The sequence below is a fragment of the Brienomyrus brachyistius genome, chromosome 12 (genome assembly GCF_023856365.1).
Source record: "Brienomyrus brachyistius isolate T26 chromosome 12, BBRACH_0.4, whole genome shotgun sequence".
NCBI lineage: Eukaryota > Metazoa > Chordata > Actinopteri > Osteoglossiformes > Mormyridae > Brienomyrus > Brienomyrus brachyistius.
This window is the reverse complement of record NC_064544.1, coordinates 4823759-4840647: the sequence shown is the minus strand read 5'-3', so window position 1 is coordinate 4840647 and position 16889 is coordinate 4823759. Positions and strand designations below refer to the sequence as shown.

The window sequence follows — 16889 nt, the reverse complement described above, 5'->3', positions numbered from 1 at the left end:
TTTACAGGGTAATTTTCTGGGCTGCAAGACAGGCATGTTCTAATGAGAGCATTAACACGGCTGGGCAATGTCAGGGCCAAACAGTCAGCGTGTAGGATATCCGAGTGATGGTTCAAAGTACCGGTGACGGTTCAAGGTACCAGTAATGATTGTAGGATATCCGAGTGATGGTTCAAGGTACCGGTGATGGTTCAAGGTACCGGTAATGATTGTAGGATACCAGCAATGGTACAGGGTACCGGTGATGGTTCAGGGTACCGGTGATGGTACAGGGTACCGGTGATGGTTCAGGGTACCGGTGATGGTTCAAGGGACCTGGTGACCTCAGCACTAGCTGGACATGACAAGGGCTAGAGATGGAGCAGATCTGACATTTTCTACAGTGGGATTTGTGGAGAATTGATAACCCAGTTCAGAACTTGTGCCTTTCCAAGAGGAAGCAATAGTGCAGTGGAGAGGGGTCCGTCACACTCTGAGTAGTCCGTGCCGTCCGAAATTCGGGAAAGACAATACAGCATAAAGATTTGCCCACTTGATACAACACTGTGGTTCATTGCTAAGGCTACAGTCAGAACCCAACCTTAACCCAAAATCTACAAGTTGTTCGTCAGCTGCAAACACAATACACCACAGATGCCGTTTGACCTAGACCTATTTGGCCATTTAGCCTGCGAGTCACAACAGGCACCAGTTTTGCCCTCTTTCTTGCCATGAAAAATTGCCATGGGAATACAGTCCCCTGTGATGAAATTTTAAGTGCAAAAAGGTCCCAGGCAAGTACAATTCATTCAAGCAGGAAGTAAGCGTTACTACGTACTTGTTTTCCGTGCAGAATCCTCGACAAACAGAGAGGAGATGTCTTCATCCACTCCGGCCTCGTTCTTGGCGATGCAGGTGTACGCTCCAGTGTCCTCAAAGTGAACGTTACTCACGTGCACCTCGCTCCCATTGGCTGATCCGACAGAGCCAGAAAAAACACACGTAGATGTGAGTGAGGGGGGAAGGTGCTTACAGTGCTGACGAAACATTCAGGGTATTACCATTGGCAGCGTTAGCAGCCTTAGCGTTAAAAGAATTAGCAGCATTAGCATTAGCTGCCTTTGCGTTAGAAGAATTAGCAGCATTAGCATTAGCTGCCTTTGCGTTAGAAGAATTAGCAGCATTAGCATTAGCTGCCTTTGCGTTAGAAGAATTAGCAGCATTAGCATTAGCTGCCTTTGCATTAGCAGTAAAGGATGAAAACTACAAGGTCGTCCATCAGTCAGTAATTGTGGTTTGGGCCATAATTCCAGCACACGGCCAATTTCCAGTCATGCCGTAGTTGTTCTTTACTGGTGTCCTTCTTCCAAGGAGTGAACGACTTAAGGCAGCCAAGAAAAACCCAGCTTTCCCACTACAACAACATGCCGTTCCATGTATATCAGAGTTAAGTTATTCCTACATCAAAGCGCTTCTGGAGCTGTGGAATTGGACCGGATAAAGCCTCTGGTGCATAAAGTATATTTGTTATGTTGAAATTGCCATTTAGTGACGAATTATTCCCAAGCTTCCCATGCTAATCGTACCAGCAGGAAGGACGAGTGCCAGATCGCATGCATAAACGAGACCGTAGGAGCCCCTGCTGTTCGAAGCCCATGTGGCCCCCCAAGTGAGCGTCACTGCGCCCCCCCCCGTCCCCTGTCCCCCGCCCCAGACAAAGTGACATTCTAGTGACCACCTATCTCTCCTAATGTGCTGACCGGCACTGGTAAGCTTGACGGGGAGACACACAACGGCGTTTACCGAGCTCACCTTGCAGGCTGAGCTGCTTGGAGAGTTTGGTAGCGATGTCCACGCCGTTCTTCATCCACGCCAGCCGCGGTTTGGGGATGCCCTCGGCGTGGCAGCGCAGGCTGGCAGTGACCCCTGGCTCCCTCACCTGACTCTGCGGGTATACCTGGATAACTGGGGGGACTGTGTGACCCCCCCCCCAAAAGGGTGACGCATGTCAGGACGTGCCGAAAACACGGGAGAGCAGAGCCAGTACCAAGAAAGCCACGTCACTTACGACACAGCCAGAGCTATTTATGTTCATTCATTGTCTACAGAGGAAAGGTATATGTACTGTTACTGTAATGCTACTTTCAGTGCATTTCATTTGCAGGACATTGAATATGTGTGTGTGTGTGTGTGTGGGGGGGGGGGGGGGGGGGGGGGGTCCGGGGTTTGCATAGATCACATTTGAGGACCAAATTGTCCCCAAAGTGTAGTAAAACCTGAAACTACTTTTGGGGACATCTTTCAAGTCCCCATTTTGATAACTTCAGTTTTATAAAAATCCGTGACTGCAATCAAAAAAGTAAAAATGCCAAAAGTCTTGTATTTGTGTTGGTTACTTATTAAGGTTAGGGCTGGGTGGGGGTTAAGGGTGTCCTGATTGGGATTAGGGTTTTTCCCATAGAAATGAATGGACGGGCCTATTTAGATACACCAACTAGTGTGTGTGTGTGTGTGTGTGTGTGTGTGTGTGTGTGTGTGTGTGTGTGTGTGTGTTACATGCCATTGTAATCCCTTGCGTAAAATAAGTACGTATTCTCCAGTGTACAGAGTTCTTAAGATGGGTGACTGATTAATCGTTTATTTGGCACATCGATGTGTTTTGTGATGGTTAACAAACTCTAAGACAAATCTGTCTTGTATTGTCTTCCCACTAGGGGTGCAGTGATTCTCTAAATCTCTAAAACCGCTTCGGTTTGTAGCTCGATTCTTGAGCCATGGTTCGGTTCGGTACCTCAGTGTTTTTCTTTCTTTTTTTTTGGGGGGGAGGGAGGGGGGGCGGGAGAATTTGAAAACCAGGCAAAGAAAACTCTGGGTTGTGATCGCTTGATCATGATTGGACAAAAATAGTCATGTCACACACACAGTATTATAATAATAGTAAAATAATATTTTCATCATTTGCATATACTATAGTGCGAAAAATGAGTTTTGTAACATTAATGACGTAATGAGAGCTCATCAGGATGTACCTGCAGTGGTGGCAGCTGGGGGGCGGGCAGGGGGGGACAGTGAATCTTTGTATCACTGTTTCGGTCAGTGCTTCAGAACCATCACACCATTACATCCCATATCTGCATAGGTAGCTCAGAGAGGAAGGCAGAGATGCAGAGATCCAGACGCCAGGAAAGGTCAGACTGGAGAATGTCCAAGCGATATGGGATGTTATTGTCCCAGATTCACGGGAGATGATCAATATAACGCAATAATTCATTTGTGCTAAGAGAATGATATTGTATTCATAGTCATGGGAGCTGCTTCAGTTTGTATCATAATAAGTTTGATACGCATGGGGCTGATGACCTTACATCCTCACCGACGCCAAACGCATCTGCGGAAAACCTCGCGCTCAGCCTCCTCAGCTGTAGTGTCGTGTCTGTTGGCGGTTTTCTAGCGGGACTGTTTACACACACGCATGCTCCTCTGCCACCGGAAAGCTCCTTCGGAGGATTTGTTTGGGAGAAGCATGGGGGCATCGCGTGCGGAGGGCACGGCGGCGCCATCTGCTCCGACGCCGCGCTCCGCCAAGCCGAGGCAGCCGCACACCGCTAGCGAGTCTGCTGCCTTTTCACCAGAAGCAAATGGAAAATTCCGGGGGAAAAAAATGCAACAAAGCACAGAAGAGTCCTGTCTTGAAAAATTTATGCAGAAAAAAACAGCCTTGATTTTTGAACTTAACCCAGCATTTTTTGGCATCGCAGAATAAATATTTGAATTGTAAAATAGAGTTATGAAAAAGGTTCATGATAATTTGAGTACAATAGCCGTGTGTGGAGACTGTGCGATGGCGTGGGGTGCTTTTTTGCTACGGACTATGTTTCCAAAAAATCATTTGAAAAGCTGCAGCGGTTTTCCAAGGACTCGCCATAAATTCATTAATCTGCACAGGCTGCTGTCATCCTCCGCCTTTGCCATCAGCAGCGAGGCATTTGGGGAACACAGGCGCTTTGTTGAATATTACGGTGTGACTGTGTGTGATTGAGCTGCCTCTGAGGACCCAGCCTGTCCGCATAAAAGCCTGCACTCTTTCTAAAGACAAAACCCACTTCTGCCTCTCAAACGTTACTGTGAAGCTCAAAATCTCACAGTCGACATCTCTTTTGAGACAAGCTAAACTTTTGAAGAATACTTCTCTGTCACGGACTCTTCTTCGCTCTCAAACACAGAAAGCCCTTCCCAGGACCTGAACGTGATCATTGTTCTCCTGCTCATTCAGCGTGAAAGGCCTCGCTCTTGCCAAGATGGTTGTGAACAGGCCCACATACAGTAGCCCGCAGATAGTTCCTCTGGTAATCCCCCAATAATCTGTGGACATTGCATGCAAACTCGCGCCAAATGAGGATTACAGACGCAGTTCTGGATGAAGGTTAAGTGAGGACCTGGCACACTGAATGCAGACATTCAGGAGACATGCCAGTCAAGGGAATCAGCCGGAGCACAAGCTTGTAAAATAATGTGGCCACAGAGTATTAGACTCAGCTTTACACTTTAAATTAATTTTGCCTCTGATATCTCCCACTCATCTAAAAAATTAAACTGCGTAAGAAGGTGTCAGCTGAACACACAATTCAGGGAAATGTATCCAAAACAAGTAAATTGTCCTCTGACACGTCTTGGCCTGTTCTTCTTAGAATCTACAGATGGAAAGCAGTAGGAACATCTCACAGGTCGACCAGCCACTTCTCCTAATAGGACACACGTTGAGGCAGTGCAGATTGTACATCTTTCATCAATGACTAGACGATGTTTCAAAGGCTAGCTAATTTGTTTTCGACAAATTTGAATAAGATCCAGTCATCGATTACCTCTTAAAACTTTAAGGTCACTGTTAATTGAACGGCCGAAAGTCACAAAAGGTCGAGAAAACTGCGGCGATATCATGTTACAGGAGATGTAACTTATTACATTACTGGCAGAAAATTATGTCATCGGTTTAGAAAAGTTATTACATTATCAACTTTTATCAAATTAAGAATGAAAAAATGATTATGTTATTGGCAGTTATTACATTATTGGCTTCTACAAGCGAGCATAAATTTGAGAACGTCCATCTCCTGGCTCAGTAAACATGCCCAGATTCAAACACTGGCTCGGTTCCCATGACTGTGGCACCCCCAACCCCGTCAGTGTTTTCTCATATTTCCGTAAGGGCTAGCGCACCGGGCAGTGCTGATGTCTTACACCGTCGGGACTGCAGTTCGAGTCCCAGCCCCTCTCCGTCTGTGGTGTTTGTCTGCACGCACTCTGATTGCCCTCGGAGCGGAAAGGTACCATGAAGCGAATGCAGATCCGTAGCCCTGGCCTGCTGGCTGCGATTGGCTCCAAGCCGCACATGTGACCCTGTGCTCAATAAGCAGCTGGACTATGGAAGGGTGGGCTTTCTTTTTCAGGCGTGGCTCTTGTACTAACCCCCTCGCTTCTGCCGTTCCTCTAACACTGGAGAACCTAAAGCTCCCCCTACAAATCTGCTTTTCTGGGTCACATCTCCACACAGCCATATGGTTCTGTGCTCATCAGGGCAAATTTCACGCCTCCTGTAAATACTTTCAGCATAAAAACACCTTTAATCAGCATTAAAAGCTTTAAGCTTTCATACCACATTAAATCGTTCATTCAGAGGTGGAGTTTTAATCTTTTTTTTCAGATTTAAGTTTCCCGATATTTACCCAAGCTGATTTCATTGTTAAGGGCCCTTCTGACAGTAACAAAAACACATTAAACCAGACTGGCAATGATTTATTAGCTCTATTAGATGTTTCCAGATTTATAAACATAATAAAGCCTTGTATTTTTGCGAACCCAGAACTCCCTTTTGGCTAAATGTAAGTTAAAATGCTTGATTTTTTCCAGTTACATTTGATTTTGTGATAATGCTCCATTGTGCTTTGAGGAAACCATGTGCAGGACTAATTATTTAGTATTTTTGGTGTTAGTGTTGACCTTGGGGAAAAAAGGAAGTTTGGCCGAGATTTCTGTCACCGCCAGCGTGGTGTTGCAGACGCGGTCCCCGTGAACTACGCCACGTAATGGTGCATTAGAGGCACATTAGCGAAATACCGTTCACTTGGAGGACGTGTGTCTGGGGAAGCTGCTCGTAACCCCTGGCGTAGCAGCTGTAGTTTCCCATGTGGGTCGTGGTCACCGTGGTGATGTAGAGAGAGCCGTCGTCTCCGAAGTCCTGGCGACAAAGAGAGCTCGTCATCAAACACCCCACGAGCGCCATGCATCAGGCAAGGAAACGTGCTCACCAGTTAGCGCGTTAGCGTAAAACTTGTGTCCATTGATTTAGGAATTGATTTTCGAAGCCAATAACATTCATAAAAGCCCTTTAGAACTCAAGTCAAATTACAGCTAAAGTGCTTTACGACGAGCGGGCCTGAATTTGAACAGATATTTATTCAAAAGTAATGCATTTTTTACCGTTTGGCAAAAAAGTGCCCCCCGTTTTAATGTGTCACAATTATTTCTAAATCCATTAACTAGCCTTGAATCTCAATTTTAATTGTAATTATTTGCTTCAGAGTTGAAAAAGTGGGAATTCAGGCGTGAACGCAAGTTTAAAAGAAGAGCCGCAATTAAACACATCATAGCACTTAAAGAAACACGAAAGTCACTGTGACGTGTGACATGAGAACGGCAGCATGCTAACCCTGCTGAAAAGAACAGATTGACCAGCTTCGGCTGGTTGGCCAGTTTAAGGTATGCTTCCAGCATGACAAACTGGTCACCCAACCAGCTAAATCGTCAAAGAGCAACAAGAGCTGGGACATGACTAGCTAAGACCATCTCAGACCATCTCAGACCATCTCAGATCATCTAAGACCATCTCAGACCATCTAAGACCATCTCAGACCATCTAAGACCATCTCAGACCATCTCAGACCATCTCAGACCATCTCAGACAATCTAAGACCATCTCAGACCATCTCAGATCATCTCAGACCATCTAAGACCATCTCAGACCAGCTAAAACCAGTTATCGACATAAGCTGGGTTTTAGCTGTTTTTTCAGCAGGGCAAAGTCAACAGCTCCTAGAAACATACGACATAAGGAATCCGCAAAATAATATTAAACACAATCACAAGTTACAATCTTTCTGATCACTCCTGCATACAATAATAACGATGAGGCAATCAGGCATGCGGAAAAGTATAGAAAGAAATATGCATTATTACATTTACAATCATCATCTATGAAGCTAATGAATTCATAACGCATAAGGGGGCTGCACAATTAGCTAGCGGAGTATTTACCCAGAAAATAAGAGCATCTTTGCTCTAATTTTCTGCCTGAAGTGCCAGCAGCCAAGAGCAGCCAAGAAGAGAGGCAGGCCTCTTCCGAGGAATTACGCGGCGCCAGCGTTTCCACAGACAAGCCTGCTATGGCCGACTTCCTTCCAATCTTTTGAATAAAAAATGAAGGTAAAATGAAAAGCCGCTGGTGCACCGGGGTGGGGCCAGCGGCCACCTCCTCGCAGACGTGGCCTGCCATACGCAGCTCGGCCTGCCCTCATTGTCGCCCTCAGTTACAGGGCCGACCAGCGGCCTACAGTTACACCGCGTCATGCCGGCAGATCTGAGTCCCTCCATTAGCTTCATAGGGTTTAAAATGCAAATGGTCAGACGGTACGGCTCCCAGCAGACCTACCTCATGGGGGATCTGAAAAACAAGACAGGAGTGTTTGTTTAAACCAGTGCTGACACAGAGCACACACACAAACGTACTGATAAATATTATCAGGCAAACAGGAGAGCACCTGTCATATGAAAGACAGCAGGAAACAAATTGGACTGTACTTGTGAGTTACCCCCTCTAGAGGTTGGAGAGGTCAAGACAGCGTGACAGGGGGCAGTACCTAGTGGGCGTGGCCTGGACAGGAAGAGGCAGTCTTGACCTCATTACTTGTGTCTCCGCAAAATCTCACTGCAGTCTTTACAGTATCTACACAATCTAATGCAAATCAACCCATTGAAATTCTCTGTGATACATTTTTTCTATCAAGTGCAATAAATAATGCTTTGGTTTTGGATGACATCGCTACTGGGCATTGGGTTTGTGTCTGGATTTTGAGTGTCAAACCTATGTTCAGTCACCAAAGTGGTTAGAAATTAGAACGAAAGGAAAAAAAACAAAAACATCTGACGTATGTAATGGCAGTCAACCCATTAGGTGACATAGGCAACTGCCTAGGGCACCATCTTCTGAGGGGGCGCTGACTTAGCCAGGCGATTTCACTTTGTCTCAGACAGGGGGCGCTGGCGGTGAAGCTGGCCTAGGGCACCATCTTCTGAGGGGGCGCTGACTTAGCCAGGCGATTTCACTTTGTCTCAGACAGGGGGCACCGGCGGTGAAGCTGGCCTAGGGCACCATCTTCTGAGGGGGCGCTGACTTAGCCAGGCGATTTCACTCTGTCTCAGACAGGGGGCGCTGGCGGTGAAGCTGGCCTAGGGCGCCACATGGACTTCTGAGGCTAATTAATGAACACGTCTGAAGCCCTTAGTAGCAAAGTACCATCCTCTCTGTTTATATTACAGATTATTCCACCATAAACTGTGTAATTAAATGCCAGAACTAGTGACAAATTGTAAGCAATATTAAATGTCATAATATCAGAGCAGAATCATGTTTACTGAAGAAATATTGAAGCTAATATCTAAAAATAATCAGAATTCCCTGCATATATGCTTCTAAAAATGCCCCATGAATTAGTTACTGCAAAACTATCTAACTATGATATTAGATACAACTAAGAATATTTCATTTTTGGTTTCAGAACTGCAGCACATCTCATAGGCGTATATTACATTCGCTGCTCCTCATGATGACAGAAAGTGCTCCCCACAGATCACATACAGCAGACTAAAAGTGTGATGTCAAATTAAATGTCATTTTTGATCCGTGCTATGCAGTAACATAAAAGTTTTATCTTGGAAATACAAGAAACATGCAATTATAATGACATATTTCTTTCCTGATTGTTATGCTGAGTTCTGAACCCTGCAGGAATGAGGTGAGAATCGTCACGTGACCTTATGAAAGCGTAATATGTCCCACAGAAACTCAGAGGGACTTAAATATAGCGTTCATGCAGGAGGGAGTCAATTAAATTTCCTCACAGTTCCCACAAAAAGACCCTGCAGAATAATCAAAAGGAGACATTCGGGCTGCATTATCCTAATGGAACTTTTATAAGATCCTTTTTATCTTTGTGTGTTTTAATCTTTTGTCCAGTACTAAGGGTGGGGTCACATTTAAAAAGGGACGTCACGGAGTTCCACGAAATCCGCTACGATGGAAGGAGTGAAGGCCGTGGTTTGAATATTGGAGATCTGCAGTGAGATATTGTATGAAAACGTTTTCTTAATTACACTAGTACCTAGCACTGCTGGCCCCCTGATAAATGTCACCTTGGGGCCCCATCCTAATTTTACATATTCAAGGGTCCCTGTGAAGTTCTGGGCCCCTCAATCTGCTGGTTTAACCCTGTCCCTCCCACTCCCCTAATCACACACAGAAACTTAATGAATAATCAGCATGCATTTATTTCACGCACGTAATACTAAGAATAATCTCAATTCCCTGCATAAATACTTAAGTTCTTTTAAGTGTTGGTGTCATTAAAAAGTCCTGGTAGTTCAATGCACTTGCTGTCATTTGGTGTCCTCATTATGGAGAGCAGTTAGTGTAAATCCGGAGCCACAGTCCAATCCGGATCGCAGGCATTGATTTAGTGGCATCATTAGTGCACAATGGATTTGGGGGAATTGCGCCGAATTTAATTATTTTCAAAGACGGCTCCATCACACAAACACACATCCGTCACTTTGTCCTTGTGAAAGCCTGACAGCTGAAGACTTTCTGTTGGAGATGGAATGAGTTTATTTCTCAAACAGAGCAAACCGGTGTTTGGCACCTTTAGCAGGACAGATTCACGCACACATGTATATGTATGAAATGGAGATTTATAGGTGTGTATGTGTGTGTGTCTGTGTATAATGCGGGAATATCTCCTGTGTTCAGTCCACAAGAATCCATCGCAGAGGTATGAATAAATAAACAATTCCTGGCCTACATTTCTACATGACATAACTCTGGGAAATGAAATGGCAGTTCTCCCCTTTACGTTCGCAGTGAGCAGAATTGTTATGGAAATGCATACAGGTTACCATCACTGCATTGTCTTCCGTTAATGTAATAAGGTGACGCCGGCCAGCGAGAGATGAATTTCCTACAGTGCACGCGCAACAGAACATTAATGGGATTTGATATGCCAATGAATTCGACATTCAGATAGGAATCCACATGGAGCTGCTGTTAGCGCTTCCTGTTATCACCCCGATCTATTTAAGAAGCGGCTGCATAGGACCTTGTGTCGGTACCGAATTACATGCACGTGGTTCACGGATCAGTCCGGCCGTGCAGAGGAACCGCGGCTGTACTGCGGCAAAGAGGGCAGGCCGGTCCCCTGAGATTTGCGCAATCAAAGGACAACGGAAAGCAGGAGTATCAGTGCAGAGCGGCGTCGAGAATGGCGTCAGTGCCGGAAAGACCTGCGTAATTACTGCGGGGGGGCAGATTAAACAATCGGAAAGTGTTCCAGTTAAAGGGAATGAGGGCAGACATGTATGAAGGGTGTATTCTTTATATATTACTTTAAAGTTATCGCCAAATCATAAACGTACTCGAACAATCGATTTGGTTAGAAAATGTACATATGAGATGTTGCCGGTAAGATGCTAAGTCTGTTCACACACTGTTTCCATCTTCAGCAGTCAGAATCGACTCCTTTCCGCATCAAACCTTCTTCATGTGACAGTCCGCAAGGCTTTGGACGCATAACCCCAACCCCAAGGCTGCTCTTGCTAAAGAGGTCCAGTGCTGTCTGGGGTGAGTAATGGCCTCGCTCCATATTGACTTCAGGGGGCGCTGTAGTTGTCGGCCTGCTGCTATCACTGAAGAAAAAGCCCCTTTATAGTTAAATTTAATATATTTATTATAATGATTATGATGATACAGCTATTAGGGTACAGTGCTCTGCACTGCGAGTGCTGCAGTCCGCACTGGGCCTTACACTGTCATCAACATCTGCTTTTATATTAGTAACTGTGATATTAGACACTGACCTTTTCTCTCTTATGCCAGTGTGACTTAATTAATGTAAAGCTCAGCTGCTGGGCGTCCCCTTAAGGGGGCGCTGTGCGCCCTGCTCAGTGCATACTGAGTCTATGTGTGGCTTACTCCTGAAAAACCATGGGCCAGCTCTGGTGTGTTAATGGCAGAGTGGCCTTCATGCCGCAGGGCCATCCTGTATGACTGCGACCTTCCTGTGTCGACCTCTGGGGGACGCGGACTGGGCGGGGATGGAGGGACGGGGGCCGGGGAGTTGGGAACGGGAACTCTGGGGGGAGCGGAGAAGAGTTTAACAAAGTGAGGCGGATCCGTGACTGTACTGCGGCGGAGAGAGCCGGACCTTCCCCGGGAAAGGAGGAGTGCCAGTGCAGGGCGGGTTTGGGTAAGAATGCGGAGAAACAGACTCTGGGAAACCAAGCAGGTGATGTCACGGGAATGTCTGAGGACTGGGGGCTCCCTATTGGCCCAAAACGGTAACGGTTATTTTTTGAGTTGGGCCGCAGAAACAGCAAACTTTCCCCTGACTGGGTAAGGCCCCTCCCCTGGCCAATTGCAGCCCCTCCCCTGGCCGATTGCAGCCCCTCCCCTGGCCAATCCCAGCCAAGGCCCCTCCCCTGGCCGATTGCAGCCCCTCCCCTGGCCGATCCCAGCCAAGGCCCCTCCCTTGGCCAATTGCAGCACTCCCCTGGCTGATCCCGGCCGAGGCCCCTCCCCTGGCTGATTGCAGCCCCTCCCCTGGTCGATCCCGGCCGAGGCCCCTCCCCTGACCGATTGCAGCCCCCCCCCCGGCCGATCGCGTTCGCCCCTCAGGCTTCACTCACGCTGACGTCCTCCAGACGCAGGTGATTGAGGATGTGGTTGTGGCGTTTCCAGATGATGGGGGGCCGCTGCTGTCCCGTGACGCCGCAGGTCAGGACCGCGCTCTGGCCCACCGTCACCGTGGACACGCTCACTCGCAGCTCATTGGCTAGGCTCAGCTGAAGCACCCCTGCATGGGCGGAAAGGTACATCAGTACGGTGTGTGTTTGTGTGTGCGTGCCATACTGGGAACATGCAAATTCCGGAATAAGTTAAGGATGGTGTATAAAGAGGCGGAGGAGTTATTCAAATATCCATTAAAATGCACAACATCTCTCCAGTTGTTCCTACCACATATGTTGTACAGAAACTGCCAATATATCACGTATCCTCTGGGAATAAATTAGCATAAAATGATAAAACACCATTTACATACCCAAAAGAAACAATGCATAACAGGTTTAATAACAATTTTATTAGTACCGCTGACACTATTTAATACTGACAATATGACATGCCTTCAAATATTCAGTGCCGCAGGTAAATTCTCGGGCATTAATTTCCTTGTGTTATATGAATACACGATGTTCAGATCTGATTTCTCCTTCTTTGTGCTCCAGCACTCCCTTGCTGCAGAAGTTTCCTTGATTTGCCACAGAAATGCCAGCTGGCAGCGAACGGGCAGCCGCATGGCCCACGGACGCAAATAGAAACTCGAGTGTTTTGTCATCTCTACTCTATGTATCGGCGGAGGTCAACTCGCGGGGGTCACAGCCCTGCGGGGGGGGGGGGCGGAGATCGCAGGTGTACGAGTCAGCGCTTCGGCGGAGGAAACACAATCTGGCGCGTTGTAAACACAGTGCTTAGATTGTCCCGGTACAAGCTGAGGCTTCCTGGGTCTGCCTGAGTCATCTTATAACTTGAAACTATTATAAATAGCCAGATTACTCAATCTCAGACATACTGATGTATCAGAGAGATTATATAAGATAATAGTTAATAGATACGTTTTTTAAAAACATATTTTATCCAGTTTAAGCCTTGAATAGGCGCAGAACCTTTTTTTACTGCGTAACGACCACTTCTGTGTTTTTAATGTTTCCTGTGGTTCAGCATATAGCCGAAGCCGAGGGGAAATTACTGAATGTGTTACACTTCTGGAGTCAAACGAACAATGGCAATGAAAAGCCGGGTCTGGCCGCAGGAAGCTGAAGATGGCAACCATGGGGACCGCAAAAGGAACGAGGGATCGGTCACAGGAGGATGTGTATGTGCTGAAAAAAAGGAACCACCGAGCCAGCTAAAATCACGCAAGCCTAACAATAATAACGACCAATTAATAATTTCCATTAATTACAGTCGTACATTTAGCTGAATTGCATTCTATGCTGAAAATGTCAGAGACAGCCCGGAGCGTAGATAAACAGCTGAGTCAGAAATGAAATTAAGCAAAGAAATGAGGATCACGGAATCAGTTAATTTGGTTGTTCAATGCAACGTGGTTCTATTTTAAAACTCATTTTTTAACTACATAATATATCTCTGCTGACACAGGTTGGGATAATAAGGAGCTTTCTAACACTCCGAGTCGTAACCAATCGCTCCTCCGAAATAAAATGTCCCAGTCTATGCCTCTTGGGGCGCAGTGCTCTTCAGTCTTTGTTTGCAGCTAGAGTAGCAGGCGGCACTATATCCTCCAGAGAGTGCGAGCACAGCTTAGCGCATTTGTAAGACTTGGTAAGATGTAAGAGCAAAGATGCAGTTTTGAGAGCCGAGCACTCTAGGTGGGAGAAGTCGGCGAAAGAAGAAAGTAACCCACTGGGAGATGCAGCAATAACACGCAGCGGATGCATCTCCCTAAATGAGTTACGGTTTGGCATCGCACACATATTCGCGGTGTGCTAAACTATGATGACGTGTCTCTGGAGACTTTACGACCCGGTCATAAATGCTCACATGCAGCACACGAGCGGATCCACACTTTTTGCCCAGTTGAGGGCAGGTTAGCTTTAAAAACACATTTTGGCGCAGCCTTTGAAGTGAATAAACACGTCAAAGATCCCAGCGAGCGCTTTGATAAAGCGAATAAATTGGGAGGAAAACATAAAAGTAAAAAAGAAATGTTCAAGACAACAAAAGCCGGTGTGGAAAAGCACATGCGAATTTTTGCTGCGTGGATATAAAATCCGTTTCCCTGACTTATCCGAGCTCGGCCGTGCAAACGGGCCTGATACAGAAGAGCAGCAGATCAAAGTTTGACATTCATGATCTGCCAAATCATATGTAATTTACGGAATGTCATTGTTTTTAAAAAGGGGAACTCATAAATGCTTCGTAAGCACTGTGAGGTTGGATTTTCAGGGGATAAATCAATCAGTTTCTCTACAAATGAATAAAAGCTTCGACATGAGATTGGGCAATTGACACGGGACCATTTTAAATAAGTCAATTTGCAAGCCTATTGTTTCCTGATGAAAACACGGACCACACAACACTGAACTCCTCCAGCATGAGATCTCACTTTGCAGGCAATTAACTCAAAGCTCCATTATCAGGGACAGCAGAAAGTAATCAAAAGAAAAAGATGATTTCGTAGGTGTTCATCACAGGGAACAGGTTCAAGTTCACAATTCGGCGCTAAATGCTGTTGTATGGAGTAAGATCGCTGTCAAAAATAACTCGTAATAATGTACGTCAAATGTACGCTTCACAAGCGTAAATTACGCTTGCGCTTCTGAAAAATACGCTTGCTTCTGAAATTTACGCTTGCGCTTCCGAAAATTACGCTTGCTTCTGAAATTTACGCTTGCGCTTCTGAAAATTACGCTTGCTTCTGAAATTTACGCTTGCGCTTCTGAAAATTACGAGTGGTTTCTCAAGCGTGAACAACCTGTCAAAAACCGTCATTGGACGTACAAGGCATTCTCTATCGAGGAAGAAACGATCGATTTTTGTTACTGTATACGCATGTGCCAGAAAGATGGAGAACCAACCAAACGCGCCGAATTCACAGCTATTTCTATTAGTTTACTTGTTGTTGCACAACACTTTTTCTCGGTGTACAGAATGTAAAAATATTAAGGTAAAGAATGTTATACTTTATTCATAGTAATTATAGTTGGTTATTATTTATAATGTGTTATTACTGTCTTAATTTCTGTCATTGCAGAAATGTGTATTTTGCATAGTATACAGAGACCTGGAATGTCTATGACATGTATTAAACTTTTTATGTTGTGTTGTATGCATGTGTTTTTTAAAATTAATCTTTATTTTTGTTTGTAGATTCATTTAGCTGAAATTATTAATACAGCACAAAATTTGGTGAACTTTGGTCATGCTGGCGATTTTTGGTGAAAGTTGAGTCATCCTTTCCAAAATTCCAGAAACATCAACTCTGTGCAGGCTTTCTTTGACACGACTCCACTGTGTCCTTCTGCTTGTAGACCTGGTTGACAAGCCCAATTCCCTCATACGTCTAAAGATGGTTGCCTCACTAACACCTAATATATTTGCAATACAAGCCACTGGGAGTGGCATACCAGTTAGCAATCCAAGCAGTTCACCTGAAAACACAATTTTTTGACGACCACGACCCTCACACCCTTGCCTTACAAAGGCAACAAAGTCTTCCTGTGCAAGGCTTCTCTGCAGCTTTATTTGAAGGTCAGACAAAGTATTTATAATTTCAAACGGAATATCAAAAACTGTTGAAGCAGATGTCAATATAAACATTTCCTGATTTATGACATACAAGAAGTAGTCCAAATCCTGTTGTGATTGATTTAAAATGGTAATTATACTGTGTCTGAGTCTGTCCAGCACTTGTGTCACCAATGATACCTGTTAAAGCAAATAACAAATAATTTTCAAAGCAAATATCAACAAAACTTAATAACTACTACATGCCCGTGAAGTGGTTTGTGCTCACTGAACCCTAAGCTGTATGAAAAATCTTATTCTTATGAAAACAAAATTAATTGTTAGCCATAGCTACAGTACACTGTTTATTATTTATCAGAAAATAACAGTGTGTACTTAAATGTCCATCTCATATACATGAGACTATTAACAACTTAGCCTGACACATTACTGGACAGCAGCAGTGACATACTTCTGCATAATAAATAATAACCAACTATAATTACTATGAATAAAGTATAACATTCTTTACCTTAATATTTTTACATTCTGTACACCGAGAAAAAGTGTTGTGCAACAACAAGTAAACTAATAGAAATAGCTGTGAATTCGGCGCGTTTGGTTGGTTCTCCATCTTTCTGGCACATGCGTATACAGTAACAAAAATCGATCGTTTCTTCCTCGATAGAGAATGCCTTGTACGTCCAATGACGGTTTTTGACAGGTTGTTCACGCTTGAGAAACCACTCGTAATTTTCAGAAGCGCAAGCGTAAATTTCAGAAGCAAGCGTAATTTTCAGAAGCGCAAGCGTAAATTTCAGAAGCAAGCGTAATTTTCGGAAGCGCAAGCGTAAATTTCAGAAGCAAGCGTATTTTTCAGAAGCGCAAGCGTAATTTACGCTTGTGAAGCGTACATTTGACGTACATTATTACGAGTTATTTTTGACAGCGATCTTACTCCATACTGTTGTTAGATTGTTTGAAAGCCATTGTCAGAAACTGCATATTCCCACCAAATAACTCAAAAAAGTTCCACTCCCCCGTGATATTGATCCTTAAATGGATTGCTGGTTAGTATTAAAGTGAAGTGCAATCACACTCTCTGTATTGAAAATTCTGTTTCCCTGTGTGATGGTGCTGAAGGGAGGGTCCCATCAGCTGTTCATCTTCCGGCTGACCGTCTGACTTTAATGCCTGAGAATTGTCTTTGTTGTCTAAATCATGAACAGCAAAGCGATATTGAAAGAGAGAACGTAAGTGAGATTGTATTCTGAGATGCACA

At 44.9% G+C, this 16889-nt stretch overlaps 1 protein-coding gene across 4 annotated transcripts in view; it reads right to left on the bottom strand.

Moving 5' to 3' along the window:
- Nucleotides 1–16889, bottom strand: part of LOC125704459 (follistatin-related protein 5-like) — an 88868-nt gene that overhangs the window by 15111 nt on the left and 56868 nt on the right. For 2 of the 4 annotated variants that reach the window (XM_048970017.1, XM_048970018.1), the window contains exons 7-11: nucleotides 11989–12155; nucleotides 7685–7696; nucleotides 6094–6214; nucleotides 1792–1953; nucleotides 818–952 (exon numbers count right to left, since the gene is read on the bottom strand). In XM_048970017.1, coding sequence (XP_048825974.1) covers nucleotides 818–952; nucleotides 1792–1953; nucleotides 6094–6214; nucleotides 7685–7696; nucleotides 11989–12155 — 597 coding nt within the window. The remainder of the gene's footprint in view (nucleotides 1–817; nucleotides 953–1791; nucleotides 1954–6093; nucleotides 6215–7684; nucleotides 7697–11988; nucleotides 12156–16889) is intronic. The other 2 variants (XM_048970019.1, XM_048970020.1) reach the window with 1 other exon arrangement.